At 46.3% G+C, this 24,948-nt stretch overlaps 1 protein-coding gene across 1 annotated transcript; it reads right to left on the bottom strand.

The window, feature by feature from the left end:
* Window positions 1-3,860: 3,860 nt before the first annotated feature.
* GJA3 (gap junction protein alpha 3) lies at window positions 3,861-24,659 on the bottom strand. The gene is made up of 2 exons (XM_080926582.1): window positions 24,535-24,659; window positions 3,861-5,480 (listed from the first exon to the last, which is right to left on the bottom strand). Exon 2 carries the CDS (start codon window positions 5,461-5,463, stop codon window positions 4,225-4,227), a length of 1,239 nt encoding a protein of 412 aa, XP_080782708.1. The 5' UTR covers window positions 5,464-5,480; window positions 24,535-24,659; the 3' UTR covers window positions 3,861-4,224.
* Window positions 24,660-24,948: the final 289 nt, after the last annotated feature.

Below are 24,948 nucleotides of genomic sequence, written 5' to 3'. Positions count from 1 at the left end.
CCCTTGTATTCGGAGCATAGATATTCAGGATTGAGAGTTCATCTTGATAAATTTTTCCTTTGATGAGTAAAAAGTGTCCTTCCTTGTCTTTTTTGATGACTTTTGGTTGAAAATCTATTTTATTTGATATTATGATGGCTACTCCAGCTTGTTTCTTAGGTCCATTTGCTTGGAACGTTTTTTCCCAAACTTTTACTTTGAGGTAGTGCCTATCTTTGTTTCTGAGATGAGTTTTCTCTATGCAGCAAAATTCTGGATCCTGTTTATATATTCAGTCTGATAGTTTTTGTCTTTTTATTGGGGAATGGAGTCCATTGATGTTAAGAGGTATTAAGGAATAGTGATTATTGTTTCCTGCTACTTTTGTTGTTAAACATAGAATTGTGTTTGTGTGCTTTTCTTCTTTTTGGGGTGTTACAAGAAGATTATTTTCTTGCTTTTCCTAGGGTAAAATTTTCCTCTTTGTGTTGGAGTTTTTCTATCTATTATCCTTTGTAGGGCTGGGTTTGTGGACAGATATTGTATAAATTTGGTTTTTTCCTGGCATATCTTGGTTTCTTCATCTATGGTAATTAAGTGTTTTGCTGGAAATAGTAACCTTGGCTGGCATTTGTGTTCTCTTAGAGTCTTAGAGTCATTCCTAAGATCTTATAGCTTTCATAGTCTCTGTTGAAAAGTATGGTGTAATTTTGATCAGTCTTCCTTTATATGTTACCTGTATTTTTTCCCTTACTGCTTTTAGGATTCTTTTTTGTTTTGAATATTTGGTGTTTTGACTACTATGTGTCAGGAGGAATTCCTTTTCTGGTCCAATCTATTTGGAGTTCTGTAAGCTTCTTGTATGTTCGTGGTTATCTTTTTCTTTAGGTTAGGGAAGTTTTCTTTTATGATTTTGTTGAAGATATTTACTGGGCCTTTCAGTTGGGAGTCTTCACTCTCTTCTATACCTATTATCCTTAGGTTTGGTCTTCTCATTGTGTCCTGGATCTCCTGGATGTTTTGCGTCAGAATCTTTTTGAGTTTTGCATTTTCTCTGACTGTTGTGTCAATGATTTCTATGGTGTCTTCTACTTCTGAAATTCTTTCTTCCATCTCTTGTATTCTGTTTGTGATGCTAGCATCTATGACTCCGGATGTCTTTCCTAGGTTTTCCAACTTCAGGGTTGTTTTCTTTTGTGATTTCTTCATTATTTCTGTTTTTGTTTTCAGTTCCTTCTCCTCTTTGTGCTTCCCTTCAGCTCTTAAGTGATTTTGGTGTTTTTTTGTCTCTAAGGGCTTCAACTTGTTCGTGTGTGTTCTCCTGGCTTTCCTGTATTTCTTTTAAGTGTGTTATTTGTGAGTTTCTCGAGGATCCCCAGCATCATCATGAAGTATGATTTCAAGTATAAATCTTGTTTTTCTGGTGATTTGGGATATCTGCTATTTGCCGTGGTGGGAGAACTGGGTTCTGATGTTGTCAGGTTGTCTTGGTTTCTGTTTCTTAGATTTTTGCACTTGTCTCTTGCCATCTTGTTATCCGTGCTGCTAGGTGATCTTGTTGTCTCTGACTGGAGCTTGTTTCTCTTGTGGTTCTAGGGGCCCATGGTCTCCAGGGAGATTGCTCCTGGGCGTTTGGCTCTCTGAGTAGGCTGTGAGTTCCGATGGTAATGCCCAGTCCAGATGCAACTGGATTGGCTCTGATCTTGGGCTGGAAATGTCTGTTCCCAGGCAGCCCTACTCCCTGTGCCCTAAGAGTTCAGGGCAGCCTCTTCCAGGATAGACAGTGGGGAGGGAAGGTGGAGTAACTCCTGTGCGCAGGAGTTAGAGCCCTCCTGTGGCTCTTCTGGAAGCCCAGCATCCTGTGGGCAGGCTGCAAGTCCTGATGAAACTGGGTCGGGTCTGGCCTTGGATCAGAAGTCAATAAATAAAATTTAAAAAAAAAAAAAAAAGAAGAAGAAGAATGTTGCATGGTTCATGCACATGTGTGTGGTATCTTCCTCAATTGCTCTCCACCTTTTCAAGGCAGGGTATCTCTGAACCTGCAGGTAGCCTATTTGGCTAGAAAGGCCAGCCAACTCCAGAGACCTCCTGTCTCTGCCTCCCCTGCTTCAGATTACAGGCACATGCCATCATGGCCCATTAAAACAAACAAACAAACAAACAAACAAAGCCAAACGTAGGTTTGGCTCCCCTATTTCAGGTCCTCATGCTGTCTTCCTAGTCCCATCTTCAAATGTGAAAACTAAATACTCAGAAATCAACTGTGAATAAGCACAGGGCTTCCATACCATAACATTTATTTTAGTCCAATTTGCAGAACTCAGAAAAGCATCCACACCCACCCAAGACTGCAAAGAACTCAGGAAGCATCCACAGTCACCAGTGACTGAAGACTGGCTCTTTGGTGACCACCTGAATGCTCTTAGGATGCCTTTCTTCATAACCCTTCTTTCTAAAGAGTTACACCCTGCCCTCTAAGCCAAAGACTTCATGTGCCGTGCTAGCATTTATGTATCTAGAATTTTCCAAAGGATTTAGCTGTGGTTGGGGCTCCGTATGAAAAGGCAGTGTATTTTAAACACCAGTGATTGCTCATTGCACTGTACAGCAAGCGGAATGAACTCTTTATGTGGGCACATGCAAGACTGAGTGTGGAAATTACTTTCTACCCCTTTAACGTTGGAGACAGAAAATATGTGGGGGGGTAGCCCCAAATTAACCCTCAGATTAGCTTATTAGAAGAAATGAAATGGGAAAATATGTGATGTTTGCTAAATAAGGATGAACTACCCGAAGTGGAGACGAAGGAGGAGGCAAGCCCTGCAGGGCTACTGCTCATTGGTTAATAAAGAAAATGGGCACAGGCTCCATTGCAGTGTGCACTGCAGAGAGAATTCCTGGTTTTCCAGATCAGCCCACGTACATCAATAGCCTCCCTGGAGGACAGTACTGAAGTGGGTGGGAAACAGGGCAGACACCGTACAATCAGCTGCACGTTCTTACACAGGGAGTAAAATCAACACAATTTTATTTACACCTTAGAAAGCAAGTAGTCACAAACAAACAAACAAAACCCTCCAAAAACTGGTCCGGGAGCTTGAAGTGTTTTATTTTGTTCTTTCTTTTAAGTTTAGGTCATCCAGTGATTTCGTCTGCATAAACATTTCTCCTGGCAATAGTAGTGAACGTCCAGTTCGGACACTTTAAAGCTTCAAGTGTTTAAAACTCATGTGAATTCCCCCAAGTTTTCTCTATCGTACATTTTCACAGTGATTAATTCATTATCTAGACACCCTCACAGTGATTAGTTGGCTGACACAGAAGGTAGATTTGTTTGAAAGGAAAGTAAAATCTTAACTAATTAAACATCTCCATAATCAGCTATCATTTTAACAGTACTATTTTTTTTTAATGAAAAGCAAGTATGTATATGTGAGGGAAGGGGTAGATACTGTCACCATCCAGGTTAAGCACAAAATATCATCAAAGAAAGAAACACCCATGGTATTCCTGCCACACTACCATTTTCCTTCTCTGTTGAAGGGTTTTCCACGGTCTCTGCATCTCCACCCACCTCTACCAGGAATGTCTGCGGCCCTGTCCCATGGAACCAGCACTGGAGGACAACTGCTCTCTGTCCTGCAGCCTGCAGTTGGATGTCCTGGACCTCACTTGCAATTCCAGAAGCTCAAGCGACACTAGATAGATTCCCTCTAAGTCTTTTTTTAGTACAGTTTGGCAAATATCCCAAAATGAAATTCAACTCTAAGTTAAAAGTATCAAACGGAGATAGAGTTAAGTGCCCCTGTGACTTTCTGGGCTGCTCGGAGAGCTTAGGAATGGAAAGCCGATTGTCCCCCCACCGAAGGGCTGCTAACACCTGTCGCTTCCTCGGGACAGAATAGTAACTACAGATGGAAGACGCCAAACAGGAGCAACCAGTGCAGGAAGCATCTTTAAAAGCCAACAGCCCTGCCCCCTCCATCTCAGGCACGCTAGTGGCACCCCCACTTTATCCTATAGCGACAAGAAAAGCAAGCATTAAAACCAGACGGATCCAGTTTGTTCAGTGTTTCCCTCAGGGGACTCCAGCGCTGTCAGGTTTGTTTGTTCTTTTCTCTCTCTCTATCTGTTGATTTGAAGTACTTTTTCATTTTGGTTTTGTTTTGGGGATTTTTTTTTGTTGTTGTTGTTGTTTTTAAGGGGTAAAGAGAAGGTTTATAAAGGTATCTGGAGAGACTGTGGCTAGATGGCCAAGTCCCCTGGTCTGGCACGCCCACTGCTGGACTTGCTGGACCTTCTTGGGTCCAGGAGGACCAACGGTGGGGAGTGCATCTCCACTGTGGTGGCTAAAGCCTGCTCTCCTTCTTCTGGTGTCACCACCAAGGCACTCTCCTCTAAGCTGCTGCCACTGCTGTCAGTGAGTCCCTTGCGACCATCAGGGCTAGATGCTGCTGAAGAGAGCTTGCTGGCTGGACTCTGCTGTTCTGCCACTCGGCTGGCCCAGTTCTGCTCTGTCGTCAGGTGCTTGACCAGGTGGCCTCTGCCTTGCGCATCGTTTAGGGTCACCACTGTGAAGTCTGCTGGTGGCTGTGGGGCCCCAGGAAACCCTGATGCCTTTGCCTGTACTGTGGGACAGACGGGGTGTGTGTAATAAGGTGGGAACCCAATAGAGACGCTGGGCGGGCCAGAGCTGGTGGCCGCGGGTAGGGAGTCCAAGGTCTTGTGCCTGGCTTCTGAGGCATCTGGGTTGAAGTGGTTGGTAACTCCCTGCTTCAGCTTCTTCCAGCCCAGGTGGTAAATCTCCAGCATGTTGAGCACCAGTGACGCACAGGCCACAGCCAGCATGAAGATGACAAAGATGGTCTTCTCCGTGGGCCTGGAGATGAAGCAGTCCACGGTGTTGGGGCAGGGCCAGCGATCGCAGCGGTAAAGAGGCTGCAGCTGGAAGCCATATAGAAAGTACTGGCCCGCGATGAACCCCACTTCGAAGAGCGTCTTGAAGATGATGTTGAAGACGTAGGTCCGCAGAAGTGCGCCTGCGATGCGCACCTTGCCACGGTCATCGCGTAGTGGCGGGTCCCGCGGGCTCCCTGTACGCATTGTCTCGCGACCACGGCCATGCTGAGGGTTGTCTCTCCTCAGCAGCTCCTCCTCCCGCTCTTTCTTCTTCTCCTCCATGCGCACGATGTGTAGCACGTGGCCCAGATAGATGAGGGTGGGCGTGGACACGAAGATGATTTGCAGCGCCCAGAAGCGGATGTGCGAGATGGGGAAGGCGCGGTCGTAGCAGACGTTCTCACACCCTGGCTGCTGTGTGTTGCAGGTGAAGTCCGACTGTTCGTCGCCCCACACCTCCTCAGCTGCGGCCCCCAGCACCAGAATGCGGAAGATGAACAGCACGGTCAGCCACACCTTGCCAATGACTGTAGAGTGCTCCTGCGCGTTCTCCAGCAGCCGCCCCAGGAAGCTCCAGTCGCCCATTGCTCCCAACAGCTAACCTGCAAGGGAAACATGGCAGTTACTGTTGGGGAGAGCAGGACAGCGCAGCATTGGGGCAGTGTTGCTTCTCCTTCCACTACAAACCTCAGACCTGAAGCAAGGGGAGGCCCGGAGTGGACTACATGTAATCCCCAAACCAGGGAGCCCCTCCCCCCAGTGACTCCTTGTACTTCTATTAACACCACCACCATCATTCTTTAGTGGTAAAGCTATGCTAACAACCTGAGTTAGAGCCTGGCAATTCACTTGGAAGAAAAGAACTGACTCTTGAAAGTTGTCCTTGTCCCCTACACACTGGCTATGGCACATGCACACTTGCACTACACATATCATACGTATAGGCACACAATAACAGCAATTAAAGAATTTGAAGTGTAGGGTGGCCGAAGCTGTTTTGTGTTCGCATTTTCTTGTCGTTGTCCCCAAACAATACAGCAGAGTAACAATTTCCACAGCATTTACATTGCATTCGGTATTTCAGCGCATCCAGAGATGATTTAAACTATACAGCGGGATGTGATAGATTCTCTGCAAATACTTCGCCGTTTTACAGAAACCGCCTGGACACTGGTGACTTTGGAATTTGTGGGGGGGGGGGGTCTTAGAGCCAACCCCACAAATACTGTGCACAGCCTGCAACTGCTGGAGTGAGCGGCTTAGCCATCCCCTGACCCTTCACTTCAGGGATGGAGAAACTGGAGTGGAGGGAAAGAGCAATGAATTCCCTGCCTCCAACTCTGGGTCCCTTTCTCCTCAGACTGCCTCTGAATACAGCTAGGGGACTGGCTAACTCCTGACCCGCACCTTTCTGTCCCCAGGAGATTAGAGAACATTTGCAAAGGCACTTCCGGGGCACTGTCTAAACTGTCGCCTTGCCAATCTACCATCTCACCCACTGTTTGATTTTTTTTTTTTTCATACCAACATTCTTTATAAAGCTTAAATAGAAAGAAGGCTCTCTTCTACTATTATAAAATAATAATATTTCAAGTATTATAAAAGCAATCATACCAGAAATAGATGTCAGCTTTAAGAAGAAACAAAAAACATTGGCACTATTCAGGAGGCAGAAGGGTTGCCAAACGTTCAGTCATCTGTTTGTTTAACCAACCCCAGGCCAGCTATAGCTACATATGAAACACCTGTCTCAGAACAAACCACTGATAACATTCTACTTGATGAAATTGTTGCCAAAAACACTGTCTAAACAGCTTTTGCTCAAAAAAAGGATTAAGAGGCATAGAAAGCAGAGATTGGACAAACACCTTAACCTTAGCCCTAGTGGGCGCAGGGAGGAAAGCTCAGAAGGTCCAGATCACCCTTGGCTTATACAGTAAGTCTGGGACCAACTTGAGATACGTAAGACAAATACAAACCGGTACATAAAAAGTATATATCCTCAGCAAAGGCGACTGGCTCCCAGCTTCTGCACAGATGATAAAAACCATTGCGTGTTCATTGGCTTGATGGTGCACAGAACCTGTCACACCCTGCTGTGCACTTCAGATCACCTCCAGCTAACTTATTGTGCCTGACACAGTTTAATGCACATAAATAGTTGGTGTGATGATTTATCTTCACTGTCAATTCATCTAGATTTAGAATCACTTGGGGAATGGGTGAAAACCACCTCTGGGGGGTGACTGAGGTGTATTTTCAGGGAAGATGAACCTAGAGGGCAAGACCCACCCCTGTATGTGGGCAACAGCATCCAAATAGGTTGGAGGACTGGACGAGGGAAAAATGAAACCATAGGAAGGCAGCGGGACATAGGTCACAGCATGAGCCACTTTCCTCTTTCATAGACTGAAAAGGGTTGGACTGGACCCTCTAAGCCATGAGCTACATAGGAATCCTTCCTTTAATCTGTCTATTGTCTTGTCACAGTGACAAGAAAGGTGGTTAACACAGTTATAGTGTGTTGTTTAGGGAAACCCAACAAGGAAAAAACCCTCTTTTGGGTCAATCTGCTGGGAGTTAGGGCTGACTTTGCTAGTATCAGACCTTCAAGGCCACCACGAAGAAGGAAACAACTTTTAAGGGGTCTATTTTCTCACAATTTCAGTAGTTAAAAGACCACCCAAAATCACCTCATCTATCATGTATGAAATCTCTGTGGTAACCATAGAAACCCAAACTGGACACTTGGACAACACTGGGTGGACAGCTCGAGAAGTACCCAGAGTTGGCTGGTCATGGTTACCTCATTGGGACTGAGGCTCCAGTCCAATAGTCACTCAAAAGCATTAGTGAGCATACAGTATGTCCTCACTGCTGTGCTGGTGTTACAGAATCACAGGCACATACAGCTACGGTATAAGTATTAGCATATCAACCAAAGACAAGGGGAAGGGGCCCAGGGGCTTTGGATTTTGGGTGAACTGTGGAGGGTTGGGATAGGGTCCATGAAGGCATCTGGTGGTGCTGTCTGTGGACATCACTGCTGCTGAGCACACTCCCAGCAAGGTTTGTGGGCAGGAGGCTTTCTCCCTGTGAGACTGGTCACTGAAGGGCTAACCATGATGTTCAGTCTTGTCAACTCAATGAGATTCTGAACCACTGGGGAATAAGCCCTAAGGCTCGAGGGGGGTTCTAGATGAGGTGAGCTGGAATGAGTGGACTCGTTCTACATGTAGGCAGCCTCACTGCATGGGCTGAATGAAAAGGAGGAAGAGAGCTGAGTAACAGCACCCTCACTGTGGATGTAACAGGGCCAACTCGACTCCATCATGACGGAATATATATATATATATATATATATATATGTCTTTGAATTCGGAGCCAAAATAAAACCATTCTGTGCTTAAACTGCCTTTGTCAGTATTTTGTTGCAACAGTGAGAAAAAGGAAACCAGAAGCAGCCATGTGTCCGTAGACAGGGGTGAGGGAGGACAATGTAAGTCTTCTGTGAGAAGGCACAGGGGACAGAGATAGGAAGTTTCTTCATTGCTGCTGCTCAGATACTTAGAGGCAGATACTTAGAACTTCAATGAAAAGACAGCTCCCAAGTTCTCATGGCCTCTCTGCAGTGAGGAAAACCATCACGGCTTAAAGAGTAAGTTATAGCATCTAGCAGAACTCAGAAAGTGCCTCCCTTGGAATTTTAGGATGTTAAGTGACAATCAGTTGACAATCAGTGAGTACAGTGCCTGCCTCACAAGCACGAGGACCCGAGTTCAGATCCACAGAACCTATGCAAGAAGGCAGGCTTGGTTGTGCATGTCTGGAACTCTAGTGTCGGGCTGGGATGGGGGTGCATTGATCTCTTGAGCTCCTGGCAAGACAGCCCAGCCTACTGGAGAGCTTTGTGTCCAGTAAGAGACTCAGTTTGAAAAAAGAAGGGGAACAGCAACATGGAAGATACTTGAGGACATCTCACACACACACGCACACACACATGCACACACACACACACATGCATACACATATACACACACATAAATATACACACATGCACACACATGTATACACCTGCATAAATATATACACACATATATACATGCATAAATATACACACACACATACACACACAGAGGCACATTAAATACAATGCTAAATAATCTTTTTAATTAAAAAGGATATTTGAACTGGAGAGTTTGCTCAGTGGTTAAAGACCAACATTTGATTCCAAGCACACACATTGCAAGTCTGTAACTTTAGTCCCAGGAGAATGTATACATTCTTCTGGCCTTGAAGGCTCCAGGCACTCACATGGTACATAGACACTCATGCATATAAATTAAGAAAATAAATAGATCTAAGACACTAAAAATATTTATTTGAGTGGAAGCCAGAAAAGAATTCACAGGAATCTGACCTCTCCTTCCACCCTGTAGGCTGTGGGATCTAAGGTAGACCAGCTTGGCATCAAGCCTCTTTACTCTCTGAGCCACCCTTTTAAAAATATATATATTTTAAAGATTTGTTTTATGTGTGTCAAAGTTTAGCGGGCATGTCGGTACACCTCATGATGCCTGGCACTTGCAGTGGACAGGAGAGGGTGTCAAATTCCCTAGAACCGGCTTTGCAGATGGCTGTAAACCATGTGTGTGCTGGGAACTGAACCCAGGTGCTCTTCAAGAACAACAAGTGTTCTTGATAGCTGAGCCCTCTCTCCAGCCCCCAATATTCCAGCCCCAATGCACATCTCTAAGAACAGACTTGGAATTAAATAAAACTTGACTTACTAGCAGTCTAAAGGAACAGCTAAGTATTAGCTTCAAGCACACTTCCTGTGTTCTGCTTATCGGGATAAGACAGAAAATAAGATCTTACTCTTGACAAATCCTACAATCCCTGTCCCCATCGTGACTCACATTACCCTGAATGTTTTAGAAGGCAAAGCACTGCACTTCAAAGACTTACATCGTTGTACAGGAAGCAGCCACTCCCCTTCCTGAGAGATGCCAGGGACTCATTCTAGTCCCTGTTCTTCCCTCAGTCAGCCCTAAATCTACTCATTCCTCAGAGCTGTTCTTAGGACGGGTGCTCACCTGCCTAAGACTATCAGGAAGGCCCCTTACCCAGGTTTCAATAAGGAGCCTAATCCAAGTCCTTAGGTCATGGGAGGGGAGTGGGGCTGATCCCAGCAGAGGAGATTAGAATCTAGGTGTGAAATTTAAGAATTTTTTTCTGGGAAACTTCTTGGAACCCTTTGCTTTTCTTTTTCTTTTTTTTTAAACAATGTGCTTTATTTTTAATTATGTATATATGTGTGTGCTGTGTGGGTATATGCAGGTGCCCATAGAGTTCAGAAGAAGGTGTACAGAAGCCCTGGGGGTGGAGCTATAATACGGGTTGCTGTGAGCCACTGGCCCAAGCCACCAGCCCAGCCACCAGTGCTGAGAACTGAACTCAAAACCTTGCATGAGCGTCATTCCAACCAAAGTTGGCTTTCTGAGAACGTTCTGTGTGCTGATGGTTCCTCTTCCACCAAGATGAGCTCAGCCATGATGCCTGCTGTGTCGGTTTGAATAGCAATGGCCCTCATAGACTGCTGTATTTGGATGGTTGGCCCATAGGGGAGTGGCACTATTAGGAGCTGTGGCTTTGTGAGTAGGTGTGGCCTTGTTGGGGGAGGTGTGTCATTATATGGGTGAGCTTTGAGGTCTCCTATACTCAAGCTAAGCCCTCGGTGGAATCCAGTCTCCTCCTACTGCCTGTGGATCCAGATGTAAAACTCTCAGTTCCTTTTCCAGCACCATGTCTGCCTGCATGACTCCATGCTTCCCGCCATGATGATAATGGACTGAACTTCTGAAACTGTAGGCCAGTTCTGATTAAATGTTGTGCTTTATAAGAGTTGCCGTGGTCATGGTGTCTGTTTAAAGCAATGGATACCCTAAGATATGTAGAGATGAGCAAGCCACCTTGTAAGCATTAGTCAGAAGCCTGAGGGAAGAGTCAAGGAAGTCCCAAGGTCATCACTGTAACACTGCAGGACTGCTAAATCCACCTGGCCAGCTGCTTCCAGATGTTTTATAATCAGAGAAAAACCCACCACTGGTTCAAGGTGCATTTTTTTTTTCTTATCTGTAGACAAAAGAGTAAGGCCAGGCATAAATGAAAAATTATTGTTCATTTATAATGACTGAAAAATAAAATTCACATGATCCCTAACTACTGAAACATACACTAATACTAATGGAATATAATTTTAAGCATATTAATGACATAAAGAAACACTGCTGCTGTAATGCTAAATGGGACGCAGTCTGATGCTGTCACTTCCTGATCACTCAGACTTGTCCTTAGAGAAGGGCCACACTGAAGGAGTTACAGTTTCTAATAATAGGGTACCTTCTCCTGTTCTTTTCCATAACAATACGTCACATTTGTAACCACAAAATTCACAGCCCTTGCCAAATGTGATGGAACAGGCCAGTAATCCTAGGAGCCAGCAGACTGAGTCCAGTCTGGTACACAGAGAGACTTGCTCTCACAAAATGAGAAAGATACGGAGCGCCAGCACCAGCTCAGTCGGTAAGGGGCTCGCCTTGTAAGCGTGAGGACCTGAGTCCAAGCCCCAAATCCATGGAGATTCGAAATGTGATGGTGCCCATGGGTGTGATCCCAGCACTGGGGAGGTAGAGAAACCTGGGAGCAGACTGGCCAGCCATTAGCCTAACCAGTGGGCTATACGCTAAGGAGAAACCCGGGCTTAAAAAAAGTAAATGTCCTTTTTAAGAATGATCCTAGGGTTGTCCTGTGGCCTCTACACCCTACAGATCACCTTGGGCCACATACACAGAAGGGTATGTTCAACCATGTGCACATGAGTAAGCACAACTGTACACACATGAACATGCACAAATGTGTGCACGCATGTATAAAAACAAAACTACATCAAGCTGGACAGAGTGGCTCTTGCCTGTGATTCTAGGCAAGACTTGGGAGAACATAAGAGGATTGCCATGAGCTTGAGGCCAGCCTGGGCTACATAGTAAGTCCAAGTCAGCCAGGATCCTGTCTTAAAACATCAAGACACAAACAAGCAAAAGACCTAGGGCCCTGCCTCTTGTCTTCTGAAGCTCCAGTTTTTGAAACAAGCCAGCGGAAACAAACAGAGCTCTATTGCTCTCTCTCCTGTATGTTATACCTGTGATGAGCAGACAGACCACAAAGGCTGCTGGGAGCTGAAGTCTTGGAGGCCACCACCAGTCCTGAAAGGAGATGAACAAGGGCCAAGATGAGCCCTGCTGTCCCTGTGCCAAAGAGGGGACTTGCTGGATAGTCCTCAGATAACTGTGGGCAGGCCACCAGAGGGGAATGTGGGACCCCAGCCTCTCTTGTTTCCTCTCTGTCACTCAGCTGATGTCAGCACCCCACTCCTGAGACTAACAGTGTGAGTAGTGTGCCTCCGGTACAGTAAAATGTGGCTGACTGATGCACAGGTGGCCCAAGTGTATTCTCTTCATTGATGGGAACTGCTTAACTCTGTGAGGTGCCTAAAGTTTAATGACAGGGTACCACACCCAGTGTTATGACAGCACTTTAAACAGTCGCACGCTGTATAGCAACACTGCTGACAGACAGACCGAAGAACCACAGGGTCTGATAAGATTGCATCAGCTGGTGATGGCACGCTTGCTTTAGTTTGTATACCTAAGCTCTGTAGTCACACTATGACAAAATCAACCTGTGGCAGTTGTCAGAACAGGGGGTACTACCTACAATGGTGGTAGGTAGGAAGTAGGGCTACCTACCGCCTGGATGTGATATGTGTCTTCGTGAAATGGCATCTGGTCTCCTTGATACATCTTAATTTAAAAAGAAAAACTAAAGGCCAGATACTGTGGCCCATGTTCATAATCCTAGTACCTGGGAATTGGAGGCAGGAATATCAGAAGTTGAGTGTTAACCTGGGCTAATTAGTGAGTCTGAGGCTAGCCTCAGGAACCTGAGTTTATTATACTCCAACTACGTGCTGCAAACAACAGCAGCCCTGTCCTTATACCACTGAGCACTGAACAGGCCTTCGGTTTCCAAGTCTTTGGGCTGCTTTCATGGTGATTGGCAGCTCTAATTCTTCTCAGAAGTTATGTAGTTGTCACAGGGGCCTTTGGGACGTGTTGGTTTTCAGTCCAATGGTGGCTATGCCACAGCAGGGGCAGCCTGGGGCTCATTCCTGAGGCACAGGTTTGCCAGACAGTTTAAGACATAACACATCTTTTAAAAATCTGTCTCTGCAACATAAGGTGGCGCACATCCGGTACGCTCTGAGACCCTAGAATTCGGGGCGGGGAATTCGGGAGGCTCTAAGTTCAAAAACAAAAGGAGAAAAATAAATAAAGAAAACCGAAAGAAGGAAAGAAAATAGATTTTTTAAAAAATTTATTTTATGTGTATGAGTGGTGTGTGCGTGGTGTGTCCTGGCTGGTTTTATATCAGCTTGATACATACTAGAATCATCTGAAAGGAGGGAGCAACAGCTGAGAAAATGCCACCATAAGACCAGGCTGCAGGCAAGCCTGTATAACATTTTCTTAATGAGTGATTGATGGTGGAGGCACCAGTGCATTGTGGGTGGTCCCCCCCCCCCCCCGTTGGTTTTGGAGTCTATAAGAAAGCAGGCTGAGCAAGCCAGTGAACAGCACCCTCCATGGTTTCTGCATCAGCTCCTGCCTCCAGGTTCCTGCCCTCCCCAAGTTGCTTTTGGTCATGGTGTTTCATTACAACCCTGACTTGGTCTGTATGTCTTAGGTACATGCCTGGCACCTGAAGAGGCCAGAAGAGGACGTCGGATCCCCTGGAACTGGAGTTACAGATGGTTGTGAGCCACCACAGGGTTGAAGGGGACTGAACCCTGGTCTCTGCACAAGCAACACTCTTAACTGCTGAGTCCTTTCTCCGCCCCTAGTTTTGTTTTTTATCATTGTTGGTTTGCATTTTGTTTTGTTTTGCTGGTTTTTCTGTAGCCTCTGCTGACAAGTTCCTAGTGGCAATCTGCCTACTTCAGCTTCTCACGGGCTGCATGGGACCACGGGGCAGGCCGCTACACCCAACGGTGTGTGGAGAGCGATTTCAGAGAAATGGGTGGTTAATACTCAAATGAGCCCTGAGGGAAAGCTGGGTGCGGGGGTCGGGGGGGGGGCAGCAGAGTTAGAGCTGGGATCTGGAGAACTGTCTCGTGAAAGACGACAGCAGAGCGACCTGGTATAATGGCACCAGATCTGGGGTTGGAAAGCGGTGACTGAGTGCCCCTAACTCTGCAAATCCAAGTGCTCTCCCAATATTGCACCTACGTCACCGAGCACATTTCAGATACAGCTGTGTGCAACAGGGACTGAAGACTGGGGACTCTGCAGAACAGCTGTGTCCAGTGTGTATCAATGTCAGACCCAAGAAAGGACATGCAAAAAAAAAATGGTGCCCTCTGAGGGGCCTGGGACCGTGTGTGGGAAGGTGGTACTGGATTGGGTGAGGTAGGGAAGACATGACTCACTGAAGATAAAACCCAGAAGGGCTGGGTGCTGTGTCTTGGCTGTAGGCCAGATGAGGGTCCGTCTTCAGAGAAGACAGTGTCATTTTGATTTTAAGTGCCTGGAGTTTGTGCTCTGAGAAACGGTCTTTCTTTCCTCCGTACTATTCCCTCTCCTCATCCCTCTCCGGTTTTGTTACTTCACAAACCTCTTCCTTTTCTCTTCTTTTCTTTTCGCTTAAAGACAAGGCCTTATACTCTGTAGCCCACATTGACCTCAAACTCGTAATTCTCCTGCCTCAACCTCCTGCATGGCTGGGGGTATAGTTGCTTAGGAGTGGTCAGGAATCTCCTGCAGCATCTAAAATTCAAGATGGGGCTAGCAGGTGGCACAGGAACCTGGGAGAGTCTTGAGGGCAAAGGGACACTTAGGAATACCACTCCTGAATCAGAAACCAGCACAGTGCTAAGGGCCAGCAGAGGGCTTTGATGAACCCTGTGTCAACATGAATGAAGCCAAGACCCTTTGATCTCAGAGGAAGGAGGCTACCAACAGTCCTCAAATGACCAGACTAGCAGGAAGGTAGGAATAGAGAGTCTAATCATGGGTTACAAGTCAGTAGGTGGGGATAAATGGGGGAGTGGGAAAGGGCACTTACTTAATAAACCTATAATTAAAGGAGGAGTCAGCTCAATCACAGAGAGGGTCAGGGCCCTATTGAAGGTGTTTTCAAGCCATGGATATAGGACATCAGAGGGTGAAGGTGATAGGAACATTGAAGGTAAAAACTTAAGGAGCCTTCCTTCCCAACAGCAGTGGAGAGAGCAAGTGTGGGAAGAAACCTTCCCTGAAGTGTAGACAAGACTGTCGGTGAGGTCAAGCCTTAGTTCCCAACAGGATGAGTGTGTGGAGAACTCACAGGGAGGAAGCAAGGTCCCACCTGTTTCTCCTCATAGCCAGAGGCTGCAGCCAAGGGCAAAGCAGACGCAGCCCTGGAGAAATGCTGCTGCTGCTCTACTCTGGCCTCTCAGGGCTGAGGACTCTTGGGACTGAACCTGTCCCTGTAGCACAAGTCACAAGTCAAACTGCCAGAAACAAAGTTGGCAACAGGGGTCAGCATGGCCCGAGGACAAGAAGAGACACAAGAGGCAGGGATGTGACTGTGAAAACCAGAGGGCCTCAACTGCAGGACAGAGCACTCCAAGAAGTGACAAAGTATCCCTGCCAGGCATGAAGGATGGGAAGAGGGCACAGAAGCCAGGAGGAGCCAGGCTACAGCAGGAGGGACAGGTACCTGGTTCTCATTTGTGGAAAGACCTCTGAGGGATTGAACGGAGTGACACATTTTGTCTAGAGCATTCCTGGGACACCCCTTGTCTGTATCCTGAATGTCCTAGAGGGGAGCACAGAAGCCTAGAGGGCTTCTACTGAGGACCCCCCCTTGCTGTCATCTAAAGAGGCCGCTGCCAACAGGACAGGTGGTGAGACAGCTGAGCCTGCCTGATCATGCTAATGAGACATGTGGAGGACTGGAGAGGACCAGACAGGGGCTGGGGAGGACAGCGGAGCTCATGACTCCAACTAGAGGAACAAATATGCTCTTTTCCAAGGTGGGTCATCAGAGAGGGTCAACAGGAGAGACCATGGTGATTGCGGGTTCTATTTGGGACACATGAAGCTTGAAACGCCTAAGGTGGGCAAGTGTCCAAGCCTGAGGTCCCATCTGGGAGTTGTCACCATTGGAAGGTATTTAAAACCTCCAAGCTGGGTGTGGTGGCACACTCCTGTAACCCCAGCACTTTAGAGACTAAAGGAGATTAAAAGTTCCACACCACCCTGGGATATATGGGGAAACCCTATCTTAAAAAAAAAAAGTCAAAGTAAAAATAACAAATAAATAAATAAATGAAAAATTCAGAGTGAATGTAGATCAGTTGGGGGCAGAAGGAAGGTGGCTGGCATTTCACTGATGTCCACAGAGAACAGGGGACCCGTGAGGCAGCTGACTGCAAATCTTAGATGGTTTTAAAAAGATTTATTATTTTATGCGTATGAATGTATGCACATCGAGTGCATGTATGATGCTCTTGAAGGTCCTAAGAGGGTGTCAGGTTCCCTGGGACCCGAGCTACAAATGGCTGTGAGCACCATGTGGCTGGCTGCTGGGGATAGAGCCTGGGTCTTCCGCAATAGCAAGTTTTCTTAACCACTGAGCCAAGTCTCCAGCCTTAGCACAACCATTCTCTGTTGACACAGAAATTCTCTGACGACCATCGAAGTTTCAGATCTTAAGTTAGAAGAGCTTACACTTATTGGGCTTATTTCTAGATGCTCGAGAAGTATTCTAGTGTGTGTGTGTGTGTGTGTGTGTGTGTTCTAAATGGTTTTAGATTTTCCTGGTTGGTCATTATTACTTGGGGACATGAGCTGTTGGTTTGTTTCAGGCAGCACTAGGGATGTAACCCAGGGCCTTATGTGCCTGGCAGGCACTTTTACACCCACCCTGGTAATTCTTGTTACTAATCTTGTATGCAGCAGTCTGTTAGGAAGTCCTAAAGAAAGCGAGCAGATCCCTCTGGTTCACTATGTAATTATGTAGACTCAATATATCTGCTTTTAAACATAGATGGCTGACCTTCCTAATTCCTCCTATTTGTTTGATACTATGCCTAACTTTAAGATTTGCCTGCAACTTGTGATTCTCCTGCCTCAGCCCCTCCCCTGTTTTTAACAATATATATGTATATTTTGTTTGCATGAATGTCCGTGTATCACGTGCATGCCTGGTGCTCAAGGAGGCCAGAAAAGGATGTCAGATCCCCTGGGACTGGAGTCACAGACAGTAGTAAGCTGTCATGTGGGTGTTGGAGATTGAACCTGGGTCTTTGGGGAGAACAACCAGTGCCTCTGAGCTGCTGAACCATCTTGCTGGCCCTGTGCTTCAGACTGCTGGAATCACAGCCAAACACAATACCCGGCTTCCTGTTCTTTCTTCTTCCTGCTGTGTCAGACCAAATAAACAAGGCAGCAAGGTGACACCTACTTTTGTTTCTGAATTTAACACAAATGCTTCTAATGTATGATTAGTGTTTCAATTTCTTTCATAACCTTTTGAGACGTGGTCTCTCATGTAGTTCAGGCTGACCTCAAACTCACTATGTAGTTGAGGCTAGCTCTGAGTGTCGGATCCTCCTGCTTCTGTGTTATACATGCTGGGACCACAGGCTGTGGTTTTCACGAGTTCACCTTTCCAGGATAACGCAGCATCTGGTCCTGGCTGGCTACAGATCCCATGCTTCCTGTGGTTCCCAACAGCCCCACTCGGTACCGGATTTAATAGTTTTTTTCTTTTGAGTTTTAGCTGGGGATCACAGCACTTCCAGGATGTCCATATCATGACTTACAAGTAATAGTAAAGAACATTTATATTCTATCATTTATTTTAGATTTATCCATTCATGCCTCAGGTGGACCAATTTTTGAGTATCATTCTATTTTGAAATATAAGTTATAAAGCCCCAAAGGTTAAATTCTCTGAAGTATCTCATGGAAGAAAGTCTCTTATAGGCGTCTGGGACTAGTGTCTTTCTCTGAGGGTGGTGGCAGGAAGATTGGGATAGATTCCCGTTTCATTAATAGCTCTTACTGTGCAGGCTTGCTATTTCATGTGTCAATTTTGGCTTTCAGAAAAATTCCCACTTCCTGTCCATTTTAAATTTGGTAACAAATTAATTGTAAATGTTAGCTTATGGTTTTGAAGACGTGCCATGGTGGAACATACCTTTTATCCCAGCAGTTGGCCTAGCCTGTTCTGCAGTGATTCCCAGGCTAGCCAAGGTTACACAGTGAGACCCTGTCTCAAAACCAAAGAAAACAAAACAAAACCAACTGACTAACCAAAACAAAACAAAAGCAGAAAACAAAAAAACCTAAAAAACGAAATAATACTAAACCCAGTGGTTCTGTGGTTCTTGTATTGAAGTCTATATTTTAAAATGCTATGTCTTCCAGACCTGTTTGTGCTTGTTTTCTCTTTTGGAACCAACTTTGGTTTGCTTAGAAAGAATGGGTAGATGCCAATTTTACTGTTTACCAGCATTACCATAAAATATACATAAAAGGGCATTCTTTACTTTAGTGTAAATGTATTTATTATTAGTTCTGGTAGTTTCTAGCTCCCCTTTTGTGAGAAGCATTGCTAGTGGTTGGAGAACAGTCACTCCACTAGCAGGTTACTCCCACCTTTTTAAAAAAGATTTATTTATTTTATATATGTGAGTACCCTATAGCTGTCTTCAGATACACCAGAAGAGGGCATTGGATCCCATTACAGACAGTCAGGAGCTGGGCATTGAACTCAGGACCTCTGGAAGAGGAGTCAGTGCTCCTAACTGCTGAGTCATCTCTCCAGCCTTCTAGCCCCTATTGTAAGTGAAAAAAAAATCATGTTCTTTATTACACTTATACTATTTTTTAAATATTTTTTGAAAAAAGTATATGTGTGCACGTGTGTGTGTGTGTGTGTGTGTGTGTGTGTGTGTGTGTGTGTGTATACAGGTGCCAGTAGATGCCAGTAGGTGCCAGAAGAAGGCTTCAAGTTTGCTGGAACTGGAATTCCAGGTGGTTGTGCTGGGTGCTGGGAACTGAACTCTGGTCCTCTGCAGGGACAGCACAAGCTCTGAAATATGGAGTCATGTTTCCAGCGTCTTGGTGTATGTATTGAGACGAAGTCTCACTTTGTAGCCCATGGTGACCTTGAACTTGTGCCAATTCCTCCGCTCCAGGATTCTGACGGCTACCACTCCTTCCTGAATCTTTACTTAACCTTTAAGTACTGTCGTCATGTTCTTCAGGGAAAAGTCACTTTCTCCTAGAACCCGTGATGTAGTGAAATTACAAGCAGCTCTTTGTCCAGGTTTCTGTCCCAATCTAGCTCCCAATCACTGTCAGGATATCATTCGAATGTCAGAGAATAAAACTCCGGAAAGACAAGATTATACTTAAATGATATTGTTTTAAATTTATGTATATACGACTTGCTTCTCCTCACCTCATGGTGGAGCTCATACATGGGATGGAGTGTTCTCCAGCCAAACACACAACCTATGTGGGTTACTCATGAAATAATTGCATAGGAGGCATTGTAACACTGTGCACTATCTGTGATTTCATCTTGTTTCTTAGACTTCTTTGTGTGGGGGGAGGGGAATCTTACTCATTTCTATTGGCCTGAGGGGTTAATGCTCTTGAGTGGATGCTGGGCTAAGAGCAGGAATCCTGGCATGAACACTCCATCTCTCAGAGGAAACCCAGTTTTCATTCTTGACCTATTGGAATTTGAAAGCCCAGGGAACTGCTTTTAACCTTATTTTATTAGGACTCTGTGTATGTGTGCCACAGAGGACAACCTTGGGTGTCACTCCTTGGGAGACAGAGTCTCTTACTGGTGCTCAGCAAGGAGGCTCGCCTGGCTGGCCAGCAAGTCTCAAGTATCCCCTTGTCTGTTTCTCCATCACTAGGAGCACAAGTGTGTGACAGCATGCTGGACCTTTTTTTTTAATTAGTATTTTTGGTGTTTAGTGTATGTATTTATGGGAGTGGGTAGACATACATCAGTGCGTGCGCAGAGGCCAGAGAGGATACTAGGTGACTTATGTGTCTTCTTTTGTCATTAACCACTTTTCTCTCTTGAGTCAGGGTCTCCCTCTGAACCTAGAGCAACCCCCAGGAATTCCCCTCTCTGTCCCTGACAGAACATGGGGATGCTTGTGGCCACACCTGGCTTCTCATGTGGGTGCTAGGAACTGAGCCCAGGGTCTCAAACTTCCTTAGCAAATGCTCCTGCCTGGCACGGACACACAGCATCTAGGCATTACCCTCATGCTTGCAGGGCAAGCACTTGCCTGGATGGCGTTCTTTAGCTTGACTTTGAACTGCTGTGCTGGAACAATCCTCTACCTCAGCCTCCCCGGTAGCTGGGACTGCAGGGACACCACCATACCTGGCTTCAGTGAGAGCTAAGTTTAAATAGTGGAAATGTGCTCATTTGAATGTAAAGGTCTAGGGACTGGAGAGATGGCTCAGTGGTTACAAGCGTTTGTTGCTCTTCAAAGGTTCCCAGCACCCACACAGTGGCTCACAACCATTCATAATCCCAGGGCATCTGATGCGCCTTTCTCACCTCCAAGGGCACCAGGCAAGCGTGTATAATGCACATTTAATGTTTAAAAATTAAGGTCTTTACTGTTTTGCACACTTACTTTTTTATATCAAATTCTTTCTTCTTAGAATACTTGGACAAAGTAAATATTCTCTCTGGGAATCAGCTTTAAGTAGCCTTTTCTACAGAGTTCTAACATCAACAGAATGCTAGCAATTGGCCATGCCTCCAAGGCTGACTGTCACACTGCGGCTTTGTTATTCCAGGATCCCACCCTCTACCCTGGCCAACTCTCCAGGTTCCTGTGCCGGTTACCAAGTCTTTTAGATGACTTCTGTGGAAGACCCGTGAAACCCAATAGAATCGTCACTTAACAGAACATTTCACTGAACATCACTTGTTAATTTCGAAGGACTCGCTTCAACCTCTTCCTCCAGGCGTGATAACTGAATAATGAAAAAGTAATTACCTGCAAGTGAAATGGGACTTACCAATACTCGACTTTCTAAGGGATGGTTTGGGCAAGGATACACCGCAGTAAAAGAAATCATGGAGGCTGGAGTGATGGCTCAGAGGTTAAGAGCACTGACTGCTCTTCCAGCTCACAACCATCTGTAGTGGGATCTGATGCCCTCTTCTGGTGTGTCCGAAGACAGCTACCGTGTACTTACATATAATAAATAAATAAATCTTTTTAAAAAAGAAATCATGGGATTTTTTAATATACTGGCGATCTCAGCAGGCTCTTGATATTCCACAAATGCCTAAGTTGGGCAGCCCGACTGGCTTTTCTAGCACTAACCCTGTAAACAATTAAAAGGTAATTTCCCTTTATAGCCGGAGTGATGTCATCTGGAGTCTTACCTGCTGCACCTGACATATGGAAACATTGTGGTTTAGCTAAGAACCTTGGAAGTGTCTCATTTATCTTCCTCCTTTACAGCCCAGGAAGTGGCAGCCCAGAGAGGGTACTGCAATTTGCCCAAGGTTGCACAGCCCATAGTGCCGAATGCCAACAAGGAACCTCACCTACAACTCTTGGTCACATCTCCCTCCACATGCCTTCAAGGGGAAGAAGCAGGCAGATTGCTCAGGTTCCAGAAGCTGCCCTCTGCATCCTCACTGTCTGCACGCTCGAACACGTGTGTGAAGACTGACAGGTTACAGTATAGTGTAAGCTTTTGCCAGTGAGAGCAACGAGAGGGACACTTCCGCCAGAATCCCCGGGAGCTGGTGAGATGGCTCACCACGCAGAACTCCCGCTGAGCGAGTGGGCGCTCACAGGATTGATGGACTCTGCTAAAAGTTAGGTCCACTTTCTAAAGGCTGCTGTCATCTGGTCCTCTTACTGCATGTGCTGTGCGTCACGTGCCAAACATACGTAGAGCCAGACTCCCTAAAAGGAATTAAGGACAGTCCAGTGACCTCGTTCATCATGTCACTGGAGACTTTTTAAATGCAAATATCTTTACTCTTACTGAACAAACTCCACACCTCGACAGCGATAGAATGTTATTGCCCACTTTTACTACGATGTCCTCAGACTCACGAAATCCTGCCCCAGCTTTCCAAGTGCTGGGATTACAAGGTACATGGCACCATGCCCTGCTAAAATATTCATTCTTAAATGAACAAGAAAACGATTGTCATGAATCGACTGGCATTAATTTAGTATGGAGTTAGTGGGGTGGGTAGCCTGAAGAAGAAAAATGAGTAGTTTTCATTCTTAGTACCATATGTTTGTAAATGGTCTAAATGAACTGATAATTCTTCAAATAAAAGGACAAAGGATATGGGCCAACAATGGTGGTGTAGGCCATTAATCCAGCACCCAGAGGCTAAGGCAGGTAGGTCTCTATTCGTTTGAAGTCAGTTTTTGTCTATGTAGAGGGTTCTAGGTAAGCCAGGGCTGGCTACAGTCTCAAAGACCCTGTCTCAAAAGAACAAAACAAAAAGAATAAAACACACAAGTATGAGACTCTCCAGCTATTCACATGTATGAGCAACTTTTAAAAAGTCAGCTCCAGACTGCTACTCTAATTCCCACCAAGGGGTTCCCACCCTGTAAGAGTGAAAATGTAGGTGACATTCTATTGTTTTCTTGCCTTTATGCATCATATTGGAACCACAAGCAGACTGTCCTCACGTGCTGTGATGGCCCCGGGAGCCACAGTGGGTGCTTTTCTCTCTCCAGGATACATTAAATGTCTCTTGTGTGTAGCTTTGTGCTGTGTGCTGTATGTGCTATGAACACTCAGATAACAATACTATGGTCCTTGCCTCCGGAGATTTGGTTTGCAGACTGTGGAAGAGGCAGGCACGGGGGAATTTGATAGAAATGCAATATAGACCCTGGATGCCTAGCCCTGGGGATCCACAGAAGGATGGACAGACACAGGTGAGTCTGGACACCAGCTGGGTTTGGCTGGGTTTCTTCACATCCAGATTCCTAGTACCAGGCTTTCTGCACAAGTGGAAGGTTTCTGGAGGCCTTTCGGTCCTCTGAATGTCCTTACACATGCTGGCAAGTTACAAACGTGTGTTTATTAGTGTATGTGGGACTTCGGAGTGGTGAAGATCCCAAGGCTGTGTGTCCTGGGTACTGTTAAGCATGTGCTCAAGCAATGTAGGATGTAGTCCCTGCTTTCTACATAAGCCAGGGTGGCCGCAAGGACGTTTCAAACCTGTCATATGTCACTTAGCTATGAAAAGTGAACAGAAAAACCCACCATGTTAGTATCATTCAGGAAAATTGGTTAAAATTCTTTCCTTATTGACAAAGAGTCAACTTTTGTTTCCTGCCATTTAAAAACCCGACCACTTCCAGCCACGTGCTGGTCAGCAAACTGCACTGTCTGTCCCCGTGGGGCCGTTTTTGTAAACTGCCTCACACTACAGGGCAGAGCATTGCTCTGTTTGATGCTTATCTCAACAGAGGCCAAACTGCTGAGCCAGGGGACTTTGTGCCAAGTTAGCTCATTTTTACTTTGAACACAACCGATATTTAGAAAAGTCCCTCCCTTACTCCACTTTAATCTTTCCATGTTTGTCTTGCAATATATTTCCCGGCCCCGCAGAAGGGCGGTGTGTGAAGTGATGTACAGGTAACAAATCGCCGTCGTTTTGAGCGCTAAGGGAAAACCGGCGCACAATTCACTTCCAGGCTTTTATACAACCGCTGTTTAAGAGGCACATTTTGGAGGCACCTTGATAGAAGGAAAACTGGAAAGCTGACATTCCTTCACAAATATTCAGGAACCAAGACGGCTGACCAAGAGGGTGAATTCTAGTCACCAGTGTAAAGAGTGGACAGAAAGCAAACAACTGCCCAGCCCCTGGAATTTAATGTCACTGCAAGTCTCTTAATTAAAAGATTGTTGGAGAATGCAGCTAAGGACGCTCTTCCCGAACTCGTACATTCTTTACCCGTGCACACCATCACACACGTACAGATCAAGAAGCTGGGCCCTGGTACTAATAACTAAAGTATTTAAGAAGAAAAACAAACTTTAAAAAGTTTCTTACGAGCAAAGTGAGCCCACCCTGCTTCTCTCCGATCCAAACACTAGGAATGTACGGATGTACAGGGACACTTACAGGCCCCTGACTACAGCTGGGGCGGCTGCTAAAATGACCTTAGGATCCCTGCTATTTGGGGGTAGGAACTGGTTGCTTTCCCCAACCCAAGAGCATACAATCTCTGAGAAAACCATCTTGACCCAGCTCTGGCCGTTCATCAAAGAGAGCAGGCGTTTCGCTCACGTCTTTAGGAGCCTAGAAGAGTAATCATTCCCAAAGTTTATCAAAGTTTGCCAAAGTTCAATTCCCGAGCCCTACAGCACCCCACAACAATCTAAAGGATCACGAAAGTTTCCCAAGATCGGGGAGCAAAGGGCTTGGCAGCGCCGCGTCCGGTCACCTCTAGTGCTGCCAGGTCCCCAATATGGCCCTGGGGCTCCCATTCTGCCTTACCCCGCTCTGCTGCGGCGGCACCCGCGCTCCCAGCCCAGGCGGGCTCGGCCTGCTTTGTAAAGGAGGCTCCCTCTTCACTCGTGTGGCGCCCCTTCTTCCCACGAGCGCCCCGCGCCAGGGCCGGGCTTCTCCGCCCTGGCCGCCATACCCACCGCCGCGGTTCGCACCGCACTTGGCGCCCCACGCCGCTGCCCCGCCGCCCCGCCACGCCCTCGCCACCGCCCACCCTGCCAGCCACGCCTTCCCGCCTCCCGCAGGCCACGCCCCCGCGCGCCCCTCGCCCGGTCCTATCTGGGGAAGCTGGCACCTACTCCTTCCTCGCGCGCCCCCCATCCTCCGGCGCCACCTGCACCCCAGTTGGCACCACGCGCGCTCCTCGTCCGGACTCCCGCAGCTCGGCCGATCCGCAGGTGT

This window comes from Micromys minutus (genome assembly GCF_963924665.1).
Source record: "Micromys minutus genome assembly, chromosome: 12".
Taxonomy (NCBI): Eukaryota; Metazoa; Chordata; class Mammalia; order Rodentia; family Muridae; genus Micromys; species Micromys minutus.
The sequence above is the reverse complement of the archived record's forward strand: the minus strand, read 5'-3'. Positions and strand labels throughout refer to the sequence as shown.

Coding starts and splice junctions, on each gene's coding strand:
- GJA3 (XM_080926582.1), bottom strand. CDS start 5,463: ATGGGCGACTGGAGCTTCCTGGGGCGGCTGCTGGAGAACGCGCAGGAG.